At 40.8% G+C, this 16,118-nt stretch overlaps 1 protein-coding gene across 4 annotated transcripts; it reads left to right on the top strand.

The window, feature by feature from the left end:
• Positions 1-3,085: 3,085 nt before the first annotated feature.
• Positions 3,086-15,604, top strand: raver1 (ribonucleoprotein, PTB-binding 1). 4 transcript variants are annotated; one of them, XM_082531887.1, is made up of 15 exons: positions 3,086-3,500; positions 4,431-4,497; positions 5,595-6,064; positions 8,169-8,360; positions 8,590-8,710; positions 8,796-8,899; positions 9,495-9,576; positions 9,814-10,016; positions 10,158-10,239; positions 10,382-10,512; positions 10,722-10,793; positions 10,905-11,039; positions 11,276-11,338; positions 11,438-11,567; positions 15,265-15,604. In XM_082531887.1, exons 1-15 carry the CDS (start codon positions 3,177-3,179, stop codon positions 15,288-15,290), a joined length of 2,202 nt encoding a protein of 733 aa, XP_082388013.1. In that variant the 5' UTR covers positions 3,086-3,176; the 3' UTR covers positions 15,291-15,604. The 4 variants fall into 4 exon arrangements, with proteins under 4 accessions (XP_082388013.1, XP_082388014.1, XP_082388016.1 ...); XM_082531888.1 differs by having other exon boundaries at positions 9,498-9,576; positions 15,265-15,603; XM_082531890.1 differs by lacking the exon at positions 15,265-15,604 and having other exon boundaries at positions 9,498-9,576; positions 11,438-13,401.
• Positions 15,605-16,118: the final 514 nt, after the last annotated feature.

Below are 16,118 nucleotides of genomic sequence, written 5' to 3'. Positions count from 1 at the left end.
TTGGCTATGACATCTACAAAGAGAAACAGTCTCTACAACTTGGCACTTGACTCTGTCCAGTATCTTTAATGGAAACATGCTAGTTGATACTTTTAAAAAAAAGAAACAAATCCCACTTGGCGGTAGATTTTGTTGCATATAGTAAACATGGCTCCTTATTTTTCTTCCTGAAAACTACAACTGTCAGGCTCCAAATGAAAACAGAAACAAGGATGAGTCAATTCCAAGTAGCCTTTCTAAAAAACAAAACAAAAAGCAAACTCTTTTTGACGTTACTGAGAAAATACTTTCAAAGCTAACCATTCATTTTCTGCGAATGGCATCTCTGGCAGCTTTCAGCTCACATTATAGCACTGACTCAGCTCTCAGAAAATTTTTAATGACATACCACCTGATTTTTGATTGAGTCTTAATAGCCTGCCTGATGTTATTGCTTCTTGGTGCCGCACAGGAGACTTCTACATAAGCTGGAAAATTGTTTCTGTCTAGCCAAAACAGGGCCCACATGGCTTGGATCACACTAAAGTGGGGATGTGTAGATAGTCTATCCAATTATGAATCTGAAAGGACCTCCTCTGAATCACTGATGATGTAATTTTAACTGGACAGATGAAAACCATAGCTAAATCATAATTCTGGCATTTAAATCATAGCTGAAGTTGGACACTGTTACATTTAGAAAAGCCCATTCATGCTTTTTGTCTTGCAGTAAAGCAGTGATAATTACTGACCTCCACGATAAGACCATGAGACGTTAAACATATGCAGTTGACAAAGCTGTTGCTACTGACAAACTCCAAGATGAGAGTATTACTTAGATTCTTTCAGCTGAATATGCACTTTAACTCAGGGTCATATCATAGTGTTAGATCTGCAGGAACTGGTCAACTTGTGGTTTACAGAGTTCAGACTAAACATGGTGAAATGTCTTTTAGCCTTTATGCTTCTCACTGCTAAAATTCTGCAAGTTTCACTCTGAGCTTTGCTCCAACTGAGGCCACAGCTTTAAAGTAATGATGACACTTTTACTCATGCTATAAGTTCTGATTTACACTCGCTTTTATTGAACTGGTGTGGAGTTATTTTATTTCACTTTCTTGTGCTTTGCATTTAAATAGGGTTATATTCTTTTAATTTGCATTTTATTATTATTATGCTGTTTTTATATGGTCTGTTGTTTCATTGCATTGTGCAAATCACTTTTAACTGCCTTTATGTACGACATATACAATACAAATAAAAATTTGCCTCGCATTGCCTAAAGCGTAGAACTGAAAAAGAACAATCTGCCAAATTCAGCATTTATTTATATTCAGCAGGTGTTCGTGTTTCTGTTCTGCATACGCTTTGAGTAAGACGCATACAGCAAGTGGAAGCTGAAGCACGAGCTCCAAGACATCTGTCCTGCCACAGTTATGTGTATTACAAACTGTCAGCATCAGACGTGTCTGCTTAAATGGGAGCTTTCCCTGCTGAGAGCTCTCAACATGTATTTGAAGGAAAGTACTGCAAGGACTGCAGGCTAATGGAGAATGAGGAATCTACCATGAGGCATGTCTAGTACTAAGCATTAGTCCAGAGTGATACCACCACCAGCTGAGTCACCAAATGCTTAACCCTTGTGTGGTGTTCGTATTTTTGTTACTCAGCCAGTGTTCATGGGTCTGGTGGACCCGCTAGAGTTTTGGCTTTCCAAATTAACACTATCAAACAATTTTATGTTAAATTACTCAACAGATGTTTACTTCATCCCAATTACAAGACATATGAACAGCAAACATGGTTAATTTTTTCCCTTTACCTTTGTTAGATCACATTTATGAATTAATGTGCTTCTCGTTTTTCTTTTATATAAAATGTTATAAATAAATCAGTTATAATCAAGTGGAGTGAGTGGAAAGACACAACACATTTACACGTGAAAAAATAATTAATTGTTTAATTTTTCTTTTGAAAAAAACTGAACACGGGTCTCACAGACCCGAACACCATACAAGGGTTAAATACTACTGCTGTTCCCCTTGGGAACATAGAAAAATGCTGAATAGTGAAGCATATTGTTCTGACTCATAATCTTGGAGAGAAACTCCACTGCTGACTTCTGGACATGACATGATTGGTCCTTCTGGTGCTTGTCTGGACTGTGAAGCCCCCTGGAGGCACAGGCATTTTTCGTAGCCAAATGAAACTGATTCCCTTTATCCATCATTACAGTGTTGGATATATTCTCAGCTGACACAGCCTATACTAGAGACCAAATTCAAATTACCAAAACAAAACCTGTATCTTCTTCTCTATATCTACTGCGAAAAAATGCTGTTTTCCTATACACTCTCTGCATAGCTAAAAAGGGCTTTATGAATGCTTTGTTCGTGGTAGAAAAGTCTGAATAAATTACCATGTGTCAAAAATTAACTGCTGAGTTTTTAAAGAGTGGTATTCATAAAATAATACATAATCAATCAACATGCTAACAATAGCCTATTACGAAGATAATGGAATTTAAGTAAACAAACCAACCACAATGATTTCCAAGAATAAAACGTTACGGATTTTTATGTTTTGTTTGAATTTTTAATGCTTTTGTTTTCAGTTTTGTTATATTTCAGTTTCCAGTGTGGATTTGTTTGTCTCAGTTCAGCTTTTGTTGTTTCAAGTGTCAAGTTTGACTTTTTATTTATTTCAGTATTAGTTTTTGTTTCCCTTTTTTTATTTGTTATTTGAGACACTTTGTAAAGCCAAGTAGCTCACAATCATGTGGACATATTCTCAAGCCTCCTTGCTTTATGAACTGGTAGTTCTAACAAAAATGAGCATATTTAAATTATAAACCATATTTCACTAGTTTATCTTTCAGACATATTTTGTTGGGATATTTTTGAGAAAATGTACATGCATAAATTAGACTCTTAAATTGTCTGTTGTCTTTTAAAAATCTAGATATTTAATACTACATTTTAATTAGATTAATTACCAAAAAACATCCATTATGCACCTCATGCTGAGGAGCAGGGACACTCGTTGCTCCGCCCCCACCCTTCCGATTTACGTTGTAGTCATGGAGAATGCGTTCCCTTGTCGTCCAATCAGAAGCAGCGCTGGGGCCATGTGTGTATTGTTTAAACTGCTCAAATCAGCCAGAGTTTTCAGACCGAAAAAACTTCCAGCACCGAGTCATGGCGGCCACAGTGTCAGTTAATACAGCTGCCAAAGATGAAAACACAGACTCGGGAAACAGTTTGGCTTCTCGTCCGCTTAATGAAAAATACGACCCCGCCGTGGACCAAGAAAACTGGATTCCCGGGGATCGCCGGTACCCCGAACTCGTGCAGAACGAAGAGGACGCGACGCCCGGACGCGAGTGTCAGCGAAAGGTCGACGAGGACTTGACATCACTGAACCCCGAAGAGATAGAGAGCCGCTTGGAGAGAACTCGACGGGAGTTTTACAACAGGAGGAAAATTATTATAAAAAACTTGCCCTCTGACGTTAGCAATCAGGTATGAGTAGAAAGTTTTAGGGGGTGAGGGTTTAATTGTTGGTTGGTTGATTGATTGATGCTACCCTGTGGCTAACGCTAGCCTAGCTCCGTTATACCTGCCATGCTATCAATGTTAGCTTCACAGGCATTTAACTTATTAGCTTCACCTTTTATTTAGTTTTCTGTGTACTACATCTGCTAGTGGTTTAAAAGTCAAAACGCACAGATTATTGGTAATTAAAAACGATGCAAACAGTTCTATAACTGGTTTGAGTTTGTTTGTTAACTAACATGGCTCGCGTTTACTGACAAGTGGTCAAATAATCAATCATGGTCATTTGTGGCCTGTGTGACCCACCAGGCCGCTTTGCATTCGTGGTTGAATTTTACCATTTGGCCCGCCGAGCCAAACTGTGGTTCATAACCGGTTTATGCGGGTTACATATGCAGTGAAGGTGGGTCATAAGTCCATTTGTTATTAACTCTGTCTGTAATTAACTCTTGATGCTACTTTTTTTTTCCTTTTTTGGAACGTGCCTGACTCATGGGGAGCGGTGGGCCTGCGGGCGGTACCATTGTTCACAGAGGGGGGGCTGGGGCAGTAGTGGGAGTTCGAGATGTTAGTTTCTCTATAACAAAAGGTGGAAGGCGTGGGGACAAAACGTTTCAGAAAATGCTAGGCAGCATCGCCATTTGTGTGAATAGGCAAAAGCTGGGCAGAACAATTTTTCCTACAACAATGAGGGAGTCATTCACCTCTCATCCCCCCCCCCCCCCCCCCCCCCCCCCAGCAGGTGCACTGATCCCCCACCCCCCAGTGTATATCAACGAGCTAATTGGCTGAGAGGGGGTTGATTGAAATCTTCAATTAACCAACGACCTCCTAAAGTCAAATGTTATTTACACATTTAAACATCTGCAGTTAATCATTGTCTCTTTCTTTTTACAGGAGGTCCATGAGCTCTTGGGCAGCTATGATCTGAAGTACTGCTTTGTTGACAAGTACAAAGGCACAGGTAGGTCTAACTGCTCAACCATGTTGGACTGAGCAAGGCAATTTGGCAAGTTTGGCGTCTGCAAGTTGGAGGAGGTGGGGATCAGGATGGATCTGCTCTATTACGCCCCTTTAAAATTTAATCTGACAGTGAACTCTGTAGCAAACAAAAGTAAATCGGGCTCTCCAGATTTGGAGCATGCTTAGTTAATGACTTTCAATGGACATACTGAACATGAAAAGGGGTTCGGGAGAAAGCAGCCAGACCTCAATTAAAGACTTTGTTTTCACGGTGTGCCTTCTCTTGCACTTATCATTATCACACAGTTGCAGATCTCTCTTTTTGGCGACTGTTGATGCTCGCTTGTCGTGGTGTCACGTTACATTGTCAGTTCAAGTGCGATAAGATCGATGGGCTCTCTGTGTATCTGTGTATGCGTTACCTCACATGCCCCTCGGTGTGATCTGCCATCTTGTCCAGCTAGAGTTGCTTGTTTTTAAATGTATAAAATGTAAAATATCAGATTAGAATATAAATAATTAAATATCTATGCATTCTTGCAGTAATATTTCACTAGAAAATGGGTGATGATCATGATAATAGGCCAGAAAATTGTGTGAGGCAGATGGTATTTTCAGGGTATGCCTGGTATCCAGCAAGCTGATATGGAAGAAAACCAGTGACATTTAGATGGCGCTTTTTTTTTTTTTTTTTAACAATATAGAATTGGCTGCCAAACTAACTTCTTACTTTTTTTATTTTTTATTTTCCTCCCCTTCTCATGGCTTTCAGACAAAACTGGAAAACTTTTTCACGCCTTCTTTCTTTTTCATAACATGGGTAACAAGATGTTGATTTCATTCTTGCTGGACTGACAGGCATTGTAGTTTAAACAAGGGGTAAAGTTACACCAACACAAAGGATTCTGTGTGCTGATATTGTGCCACCAGAACTGTTTTAACAGCCTTGCTAGAGGCAAAAACGTCACAGGCAGGGTTTGCTCCCTGACACCTGCTGAGTACAAATAAATCTGACTTTATGCCACCTGAACAATGTCATTCCCTTGCCTTACACCAATTTGTTTCTCTCTTCTGTTTCCTTTCCCGTGTTACTCAAAGCATTTGTGACCCTACTTAATGGTGAACAAGCACAAAGTGCCATCAAAGAGTTCCACCAGCATGTGTTGCGGGACCGGGAGATCTCTGTGCAGCTGCAGCCGACAGATGCTCTGCTGTGCATCGCCAACCTGCCCCGCGCATTCACGCAGCAGCAGTTTGAGGAACTGGTGCGCCCCTTCGGCAACCTGGAGCGTTGCTTCCTGGTGTACAGTGCCACCTCGGGGCATTCCAAGGGCTACGGTTTTGTGGAGTACATGAAGAAGGACTCTGCGGCCAGGGCCAAATCGGAGCTCCTGGGGAAGCAGCTGGGCTCCCGTATGCTTTACGTCCACTGGACTGAGGTGGGCTCCCTCACATATCCACTGCTGCACTCCAAATGCCTGTGCGTGGACCGCCTGCCTCAGAGCCTGCTGACAGCCCAAGACCTCCGCAGTGCCCTGGCTGACACCCACACGCCAGTTTTCTGCCAGGTCAGATTTTTACTGCACACAAGCCCAATACTTCAAGTGAATGATTTCAGAAGTCTACAGCATACTGATTGCACACAGCAGCGATCATTAACTTTTTTGTCATTTCTTTGTGTGGCTATTGTTTTATACAGCAAATGCCCACATTAATAAAAGTTGAGTGCTTTAAAAGCTGCTAAAATCCATCACAAAGTTGTAAAATTGTCCCTGAAAGTGTGCAAAATGACTGCACTACTGAGTCACTGTGAAACTGCAATCCATATTTGATCTTTCACCTTTACCCCAGTTTTCCTGTGGCCACTCAAAGTTACTATAGCAATAGCAACTGTTGGTTTCTATGGTGATGACCACCTGACACCCCCAGGTGGTGTCATTCAGCAGGTTTTTTCTGGAATGGGAGAGAGCTGTGTCCTTTTGAGCAGGACACAGTCGTAGTTTTCTGTTGTTTCCAGACTGAACAGTCATAATAATTAGGAGCCATATGATGGTTTTAATAGGAAACTGTGATATCACTGCAGCTTTATCAAATTCATAAAACCAGACGGTTGCATCATGGTAAGAGCAGAGTACCACTAAAAACAACACAAAGCCATATATAGTGGTTGATGTGGTGATTAAAGGGCCTTAAAAGGTAAAACAGATTTTGATCTGGGACTTTAGAGATGCAAATTTCAGTGGGTTATTTGAAATTTGCCAAACCATAAATGAAAGCAAAGGGTGCTGACAAATAGTAGCATTCCTAATCAAAATTCACTGAGTGAAGTGACCCATAAGTATCCAGGTGGCAGCCGTAGTAAGTGCTTTTTGAAGAGTCTTAGTACTCCAAAAATTTCCAGAGTGCTTCCTTCTTATGTCTTTTCTTGCCACCTTTTAGAATAGGATACACTGAAACTTCCTTTATGAAAAGAAAGGAGGCAACACCATCCCCCAATGAGAATTTTGATGAAAACAATCAACAGGAGTGTCACCTGGTGCAGATACTATAAAATGTTAATTAGAAAAGGGTTTTCCATTTCGTGTCATATCGTGCTAATTTGTTCCTAACTAAGAGACTCTTAAACCAGCAGGTGAACTACAAACATCACACTGCTATGATAAAACTCGCGTATATAGATTTTAAAAAGGCTATATAAATCAGGATTGAGGGTCATGTTAAAATGATAATCGTGAGCTGTGTAGAAGCTTCACCCCAATTCAGTTTGTGTTGCTTCTATTTTTCTTTATCAATTCACCTTGATCTTTCCTTGACCTAATGATATTTTCCATCCAGGCCTGGGGAAATTATGTAGATTGTTTCAGCTCAGCAGCAGCCTGAGACACAATTTTGGTGCTGTAGCCATCTTGACAGTTATTTGAAGCTCCTATCTTAATGAATGGGGAAAGATCCATAACTTTTGGTTGAGTGCTCACCAGGTATATATAAAATTGCTGCTTTTTTTTTTTTTCATTATTATTTATATGAACATGTTCAAGATTTGCCATTCTAATTCACTGCATGGAAACAGTTGGACACGCAATCTTGACGTTTTTGCTACAATAACAAACAAAACAGAGTAGCGATATCTGCCACTACATGGTTGCATGTTTAGCATGTAGCACTTCTCATGTAAATCTGAGCTCAGAATTCACCAAATGCTGCGATGGGTGTTTTGTGAAGCAAGTCTTGCCCCTCGGTAGCGGCCTCCAACACCACCAGGCAGTTATTTATTTATTTATTTTTAAACAAGTGAGTTTCAGCGGTCACCAGGATGTAAAAGTTGCATATGTAGAGTCACCACTGCAACCTCGAACATTTAAATTCTGTCAACTTTTCCTGATAATTAGGTTTTAAAGAGCTTATACTACTGTTGCAGAATTCTGAGTGAGTGCTGTTTCTCTCTGTGGTAATCCTGAGTTTTTATTAACTATAAATTCCATGAGATTTTTTTTTTCTCCATCTTTCTCCAAATTTGTGCTAAAATATGTGAACACTGAGGGTGTAAGTGAAAACCACTTGGCTTCCACTCTCTGTGTGTGTGCATCTTATTCATTGGCTGCAGGGTTTTTTGGGTTTTTTGTTTTTCTCTATATGCTTGAAAAATTGCTGCCTCAATTTTTCTCTCCACAGTTGGCTCAGGGACAAGATGGAAGTTTCCGGCGTTTTGCAGTGCTGGAGTTTGCCACTGCAGAGATGGCCGAGGAAGCACAGCGACTCACAGATGGCAGACTGCTGGGTGGGACACATATCAGGGTGTCCTTCTGTGCCCCGGGTCCTCCTGGAAGAAGCATGTTGGCTGCTCTGATTGCTGCACAAACCATGGTACTGTATTCCAATCTACAGTCTTTGCTTGAGCCCTTAAGGCATAACATTGCTGCCTTTGAGTTCGTGCTGTAGTTAAAATTACGTTACTGGACACGACTTGGAAGCATTGCCGTTATATAACTCTCACAGAGGAGCTGGCTCATCACGTGATTTCAGATTAATGGAAAAAATTTTGGTTATTTGTTGGTCTTGTTCTGAGTCTTTGCTTTGTTTCCTTCCTCTCAAGGCTGTAAACAGGGGTAAAGGACTCCTCCCTGATCCGACAGCCATGCAGATACTCACAGGCCTCAGCAACCCCGCCGCCCTCAAGATGCTGCTCAACCCACTGACACAGGGACATAAACAAGGTGAGGAGCCGTGAGCTGCTTTTAATCTGTTTTATTGCTATTATTCGTTCTCCTGCGGTGGATCTTAATCTTTGTCTATGCGCAGGCCTCCTCGGTGCGGCCCCCGCCATACCGCCACTGCTTGCCAACCCCGCTCTCACGGCCGCCCTGCTCCAGCTGCTCCTTCAGAACCAGGCCAAGGCTCAGCAGGTACCGCTGCCTTTTCCATCTTTGCTCCGTCATGTTCTTCCCTGCTTTTGCTTCCTGCCCGTTTTTGATTCATCCTCTCCTACTCACAGACTTTGTTCCCCACTCTGTTCTGTCCCTCTTTACCATTAGCAAGCCCTTCTGGGAAATCCTCTTCTGTGGGCTCAGGTGCTACACAATAAAGAAAACCCTCTAGTGCCTTGTGTGAGTGATAACGGTTTTTATGGTTGGCCATCAGTGTGTGTGTGAGTTGGAGCTGAAGTTAGATGGATTCTGGCCCTTTCTTCTTTTTATGTGAATGCTGATAGAAAACCTATTGCCTGGGTGGGTAAGCTCTTGCTAGGAAAGTGAGGGGTTTTTTTTGTGCGTGTATGTGTGGAGTGTTCCTTCGAGTGGTGCTGAGTAATGCGGTAGATGTACTATTATGCTGTATGCCAGAATTGTAAAGGTACATCCTGTAAGGACATAATTGCATATACAGTAAGTAAACTTGCTGAATGCATGTGTTAAGTTTAGTTACCTTGATGTTGCAGTGTGGCTGAGTGACCCTGTTGTGACTGAACTTTTTTTCTTTTTCTTTTTTTTCCCTCTTGGTCAGCAGCCGGGACTTATTGGGGAGAATCCTCTGGCCTCTCTGCCTGTCCAGCAGGGAGTCCATCTGCTCGGAGACCTGCCCCAAGGTTTGGCATCAGTCCACTCCAGCCGTGGCTCCTTCAGCCACAGACTGCATGTCTGCTTTTGATGATAAACATCTGCATTGCCATTAGCCTGTCCATCAGGCGTCTTACTCCTTACATTACTTATGTTACCCAAATTAAAACAGAATGCATATCTAATTTCCTCTGAAAAGCTTGAAGGAGAAGATTAAAAATGAAATGTGTGATTGTCATTTACGCTGAAGTCTCTAATCACCATAGGTGGTATTGTCCCTGGACTGGCTCTTCAGACAGATCCTCTACCCCCCTTGAAGCCAATGCCACGTGGCAGAACTCTTTCAAGGGATCAGGAGTCCCCCACGTCGGCTTGTCCCTTCCCCCAGACCTCCTCTCCGACCCTGCCGGGGATCTCTATACCCCTGCTGGGTGGCATGATCGGGGCAGATGGCCTCACAGCACAAGGGGTGAGTTCCCAAGTAATTGCCTTTTTAAAATGCCTTCAGTCCTTCAACTGCCTTTTTTTCCCTCTTCATTCTCATTCCTCATTCTGTGCAGGAAATGTAAAAATAAGCCATCTTTTTTTTTCTTTTTAAACTTCATGTCAGGTTTCCATACTAGGAGATCCTGCAAAAGATGCAAACCTTCCCCAGAGTCCCTTCCTCAATGTCAGCAACGCGTTTTCCTCAGGTGAGGTGCTGCTTTTTTGCTGTGCTCGCATGAGCGGTAAAGATTTTATCTACTTTTACAGTCTGTTCTTGTTTGCTGCTTCAACTGAGAGATGATGTTGGATGCATCAAGGATATATTTGTATACCGTGCATCTCCTCCAGGAGGAAGCTGCAGACCTCACCCTTACAGAAGGCGGCCTACACTGAGTAACGTGTCCAACCAGAGCATGCAACCGAATTACAACCTGCGTTACCAGGATTCCTACAGCCCTGAGTACCCCCCACTCCATCGGGTAACTATGAATCATTGCTGCTCAGACTCCTGATTATTTTTTTTAAATGTGTATTTCTGCATCGATGGGTTGTGTGTTTTTTGTTTTTCCTTGTCTTCCTTACTGCTCTAGTCATTGTGACCTGTTGAATTTACTGTATAGCGCTTGGCTGCTCATTTAGTGGTTTTATGACACAATCTGGTCCGATGCCATCTGGTGTCTTTCCTCAGGATCCCCTTGCCCACTTGTATGAACAGCAGGAGAATCTTGATGCCGGGGCCTTGGCAGGATTCGGTCAGCAGGTAGTGCTTTGTCAACTGTTTCAAAGCTGACTTGAGGACATTTGTAGTGTCAGTAAATTAAATGCACGCCTCCCTGTAGTAACATAGCTGTGAACTTGTCTGTCTCTGCAGGCCTCTCATTGCGCTGAATACAGTGAGCGGTTCCCCCCCTACAGTTACCCTCCAAGCCCACCTCTGTCCTCATATTTCAGCTCAGGGTCTGAGAGCTCCTGTAATGGGAGCCTTCCCACCCCCAAGCTCAACAGGGTAAGCAAAAGCTTTGCATTGATTTTTTTTTTTTTTTTTTTTGATATATATGAAGGATTGATTATTTGTCAGTGCAAGAATACTGAGGATAGCACTAGAAGGATTAAAATAAATAAATAAAATAAAAATAAAATAGTGGAGGGTTAGGTGCCAAGAATAAGTCTGTGTTCAATAATTAATGTTGCACTGTGAGCGCTTGAGTTGAAGTCAAATGATGAGTGGTTGTTTGTCTTTAGGCTGTGGGAATGCCTCCTGTGAGCCACACCAACTACCCTGCAGGTGTGGAGAATGTTATGAAGGTAATTTATAGGCTTCAATGTTATTGTTTCATATTTTTCTTTTTGAAGTTTCTGTTTTGATTTTAACCTCACCCCCTCCTCTTTTTCTGGTAATTATAGACTCCCATCGGTAGCCAAAAGCGCACGTTCTCCCGGCTGATCCCGTCTCCCGAGCCGAGCCCTGAAGGCGGTTATGTGGGCCAGCACTCCCAAGGCCTCGGCGGTCACTACGCAGACTCCTATCTTAAGCGTAAGCGTATATTCTGAGTACAGCTGTAACGAGTAGCCATTCAGCAGCCAGGATGGAGTAGCATCTCCTCTCCCATATTCTCCAATGGACTCAGTAATTTGGTGGTCCTCGGATTTATTGTCCCATATGCACGTGTGAGTGACCTCTGGAGGCTGCAGAGTAGTGCAGCCTGTTTGTCACTCTGTGGAAAAACCTTCAAATTTTTTTTTTTTTTTTTTTTTTTGTATATATGATTTTACTGTGTTTTGTACATTTCAGTTTTAAATTTTTATTTGCCTGAACTTCCTGTTGAAAACCTTGTAAATTAAGGAGAAAAAGTGGTTCATTAGTAAATGCAATCTTTTTTTTTTTTTTTTTTTTTTTGGAATTCCTGTGAGTGAGGTATATCAGCAGATCTGCAGTTTGGCCAGTTTCAATGGTAACTAGCGGCTGCTTTTAAAAAAAATAAAAGTGATTTAACATCTCACCAAAGTGACGCTGTCCACAGTTTCAGGCAAAGGGACTTGCATAGTGTAAGAACAAGCTTTGAAGGCTCTTACTTTGTGGGAGAAAAGAAAAAAAAAAAGCCTACCGTATTCCATGTAAAAAGTTCATGAGTTTGTATAATGAGATGGTGTTATGGTGTCTTGTTTTCCCCCTTCCTACCACACGGTTGTAAATTTTGCTTTATAACATTTCTGGTTTCAAACATTTCCTAATTGTTAACCTGCAGCTTTCCATCCACCAGTGATGGTTGTGTGGTGTTATGAGGCGAAGCTTTTTACAAACCTGGGATGTTTCCTGAGCCTGAACTTTTCCACGTTGTTTTGTCTTTCTAACCACACCCTCCAGCCTGTTCATGGAGTCTGTTCTCTACACTGGTTGTTGAGTGATGCACTTGGAGGGCACCGGTCATGTGTTCTCACCTGTATAAAAATGCCATCTCAAGTCCCCCTCTCACTCATGTATGTCCAGGAGTCGACGTATTTTCTGTGTTTATGTGAGTTCTGTGTTGCCATGTTTACATTTTTGAATGTTTTATAAAACCGTGAACGCTGCCCCACCCCTTGAAGGGTGCGGGCAGGTGCAGATAGCGCTGCATGCCATCTCTCCAGCTGCCAGCAGATCGTGCATGAATACAGGAGCGGTTCGGTGTTCTCAGTGAGGGGCTCAACTGTGAGTTGAACCGGCTTCTCCCGACGAGCACACGGCAGCTGGAACGATGGACAGCCTCTGTTTAGTTTTCAGATGATATTGGGGGTTCAGTATGTCTTTGGAGATACTGCTGGAAGCTTGTGGCAGGTGATTGGTCAGTGACATGATTGTCCTTGTATTATTTTTATTTAATTTTTTTTTTTTTAAAAAGAATAATTATCTGGTTGACGGTTTGATTGTGAAAACCCATTACCTCTGACTTCTGCTAGGAAATGCAGCTACACTTGAGTCTTAACTGTGTTTTCTGTGATCTCATCCTGCCCTGTGTTGGCTTCCATCTACATTTACAATTTGTGTTTATTTGCTGTGTAAATAGTTAAAGATTCCCCTCCTCCCTTTTCTTGAGTCTAAAAACATTTGTTTTCCTTAATGACACCTGCCTCTGGTTCTGGTGTTTTTTGAATATTTGCTGCTCGGTTTTTTTTTTTTCTTTTTTTTTGGAAGTGAAGAGTGGCAACACAGCAGACTGCTCATGTTGTGTATGGACCAAGAGATGCAGCTGTACTGTATGATCATCACTTATTTTGATTGGATTTTTTTTTTTTTTTTTTTAACTGCTGTCCTCTCATCTGTACCACCATGATTGTCTCTGTATGCGTGTGTGTGTGTGATGTGTGCAAGTAAATGTTATTTAAACTCACCACTTTCTCTGAACTCTTTTTGAATTGTGTCTAAATGTGAAGCCTTACTTGGATCGAATGGCTGTCTGTTTTGCTCTTACATTTAACCTCATAGGCTAGACCTCAATTAGTTCAACTTCAGCGTCTTAATGTGGCTGTCATTCACAGCTTACTTTTAGAGCTTTTTTTTTTTTTTTTTTTTTTTTTAAATGAAACTTCTACCCTATAATCCAGAAATCTTGATTATAGAATGCACCTGATAATTGTTGTGTAGAGGCTGTTAATATAAATTGACTATTAGAATACGATTTTTATTTAGGCTTTCATAAACAGACGTGTCACCTAAGAAATCTTGGGGCTTTTGCTGAATATTGAAAATTTTGAAAAGAGGTACAGCATTTGGTGACAAGAGGGACAGCAAAGATGGGTTTTTAAAATGAGTTCTTCCCCCATGAGGTATTTGGGCTTTCTTACTGTTTGCGTTAGTTGTACTAAAAGGTCAAAGGTGCCCCACGGACATCTAATACATCCATCTGTCACCCAAACGCATACGCTCAGCTCCCGTATGGTAAGAGACTCCTGACAGGACTATCTTCAAACACCTGTGGGCAGTTATTTTCTCATCTTAAAGCCATAAAAAGTGCATGTGTAGAAACGACCAGTCAAATTTCATAAAAATGATGACCTAAAAGGAGTCTCTAAGAAAAGCTTCTCTCCCTTGGAAGTTTTTCTTCTACCGTTGTTGGACTGTTCCTTAGATTTCAGTTCTGGAGCTGCGGTTGAATAGTCCAAAAATGACGACGTGCCTCTTTTGCCTCATGCTTTCTTTTTTTTTTTTTTTTTTTTTTTTTTTTTCTCTTCTTCTTCCCTCTCTCCCCTCAAGCTCAGTGAAAAATATCACAAGGTCAAGGAAAGGTGTGAAGACAATTTAAGGACTCAAGAAAAGGGAAGCATTGTGTGCAGAGAGGTCATCTAAACCTCTGATTAAAAATGTTGTTATAAAGGTTGGAATTTAACAAAAAACAAAACTCATCAATCAAATCAACCTCTTCTTCTGATAAGTTTTTGTATTTCATTTTGAAATTTAAAAAAAAAAAAAAAAAAAAACTTTTGGAAAAAAGTTTTGAATTCAGTTTAGTTTCATTATTTCCAGACAAGATTTTATTTCAGTTTAGTTTTTGTTAGACTTTTTGAAAGCGGTTGACTGAGCTTTGTAGATATCCAGAGTCTAAATAAACACGTCTATTAATGACTCATCAGGCAAGTTGTCACCAAACTAACAGATATTAAAACTAACAATCTTTCTTCTACATTTCTATTTTATTTTGGTTTTTTAAATACAAAAAATTGTTTCTTCAGAAGTCTACTTTAAAAAAGAAAAAATGCAACAACAAATATAAGTAATGCAAAGTGAATCATGGCAAACCTTAAACACATTGACGTGTTAAATAATCTGGATTCAGAGTTTCTATAAATCTACATTCTTCATCAAAACAAGGAGATTTTATTACAGCGGCGTGATGTTCAGAGTCATTGACACTTCAGAACACATCAGCAGGTCATTCACACGAAATGGAAAATAGAAATCCACATTTGCACCCTTGTGATGGCTGCACCTGCAGACACGCAGCTAACAAATCGGTAACCCCATGAGCCAACACTTACAATTACTCTAAAATTGCTGTGTAATTCCATAAATATCACACACAGACACATAAATCAACAAAATTCTCTAGTTTGCATGTCATGGCAAGATTTATTTGGCACTGTTGAAGTACATTGTGCGCAATACAAATACGTAGATTTAGTTCAGTTTCATATGTTCAGCTCTGTTAAATTCTCTTATTTTATTCATTATTAATTTCTTTCTCTGGTTTTGCCAGTGCTGGAGCGTCCGTTTGGCTGCTGAGGCCTGCTGGCATCACGGGGAGCAAAAGATGTGCTCTTGAAGGCAGCTTTACATACAGGAAGTGCCAACTGGGCCATGCCAAACACTGCTCATAGTCAGAGGCATGATTAAGTCATTCATCTTAAATATGTTGTCTGTTTTAACTCCCGAGTTAGTATTTGGTTATGTTTGGATTTGGTTATTATTCATTTAAAGTAATTATTAAACTGACTATTGGTTTTGTTTCTTCAATATTAAATCATTTGTTAGTATTTGCTCCCTCTTGTGTGTAAAACTGGTTTGATAAGCCAGTAGTTTAGTCCCTTTTGTCAGCTTAGTTTTTGGATCTGTTGAGTGGTTAGGTTTCTTTTCCTGTTGACTTTATTATTTTAGTTCTGTTCAAAAGGGCCCGGTAGTATTAGATGACTTTTGTATAACTTATTCTTTGCATTTTTGGATCATTAAAACCCGTTTTTTCTCAAAATTGTCCTCATGCGTAACTGTCTCAGGCCCTCACAGTCATGTTGCCAGGTTTGTTGATCATTTTCATGGATGGTGCATTGCTGTGAATTGGATGGTCTAGTTATTCTTTCATAAAGAACGGTCCACTATATCCTGTTAAGTGGAGTGAATAAGCTTTCTTTTGTATTTAGAGAATTCAACTAGCTCTTATTATGACTGTTATGCAGATACTTCCGTGTCACTTCACTCTGGAACGCTCCTAAGCTAAACTATTTGACTGCACTCCAGCATTGTTTGAGTGCCCTTTCTCTCTTGAGCTGCGGACACACTGAAAGTGATTCACGGCGACCATAGAAAGTCCATCATATTTGGCAACTTCAAGCAACT

Source organism: Aulonocara stuartgranti (genome assembly GCF_965226115.1).
Source record: "Aulonocara stuartgranti genome assembly, chromosome: 4".
In the NCBI taxonomy this organism is placed as follows: Eukaryota; Metazoa; Chordata; class Actinopteri; order Cichliformes; family Cichlidae; genus Aulonocara; species Aulonocara stuartgranti.
The sequence above is the reverse complement of the archived record's forward strand: the minus strand, read 5'-3'. Positions and strand labels throughout refer to the sequence as shown.

Excerpts from the sequence above, each read along its gene's own strand:
- raver1 (XM_082531887.1), top strand. The coding sequence starts at position 3,177 with ATGGCGGCCACAGTGTCAGTTAATACAGCTGCCAAAGATGAAAACACA. Across the intron at positions 6,065-8,168 it reads ACACGCCAGTTTTCTGCCAG|TTGGCTCAGGGACAAGATGG; the intron begins GTCAGATTTTTA and ends TTCTCTCCACAG. Across the intron at positions 10,513-10,721 it reads AGTACCCCCCACTCCATCGG|GATCCCCTTGCCCACTTGTA; the intron begins GTAACTATGAAT and ends GTCTTTCCTCAG.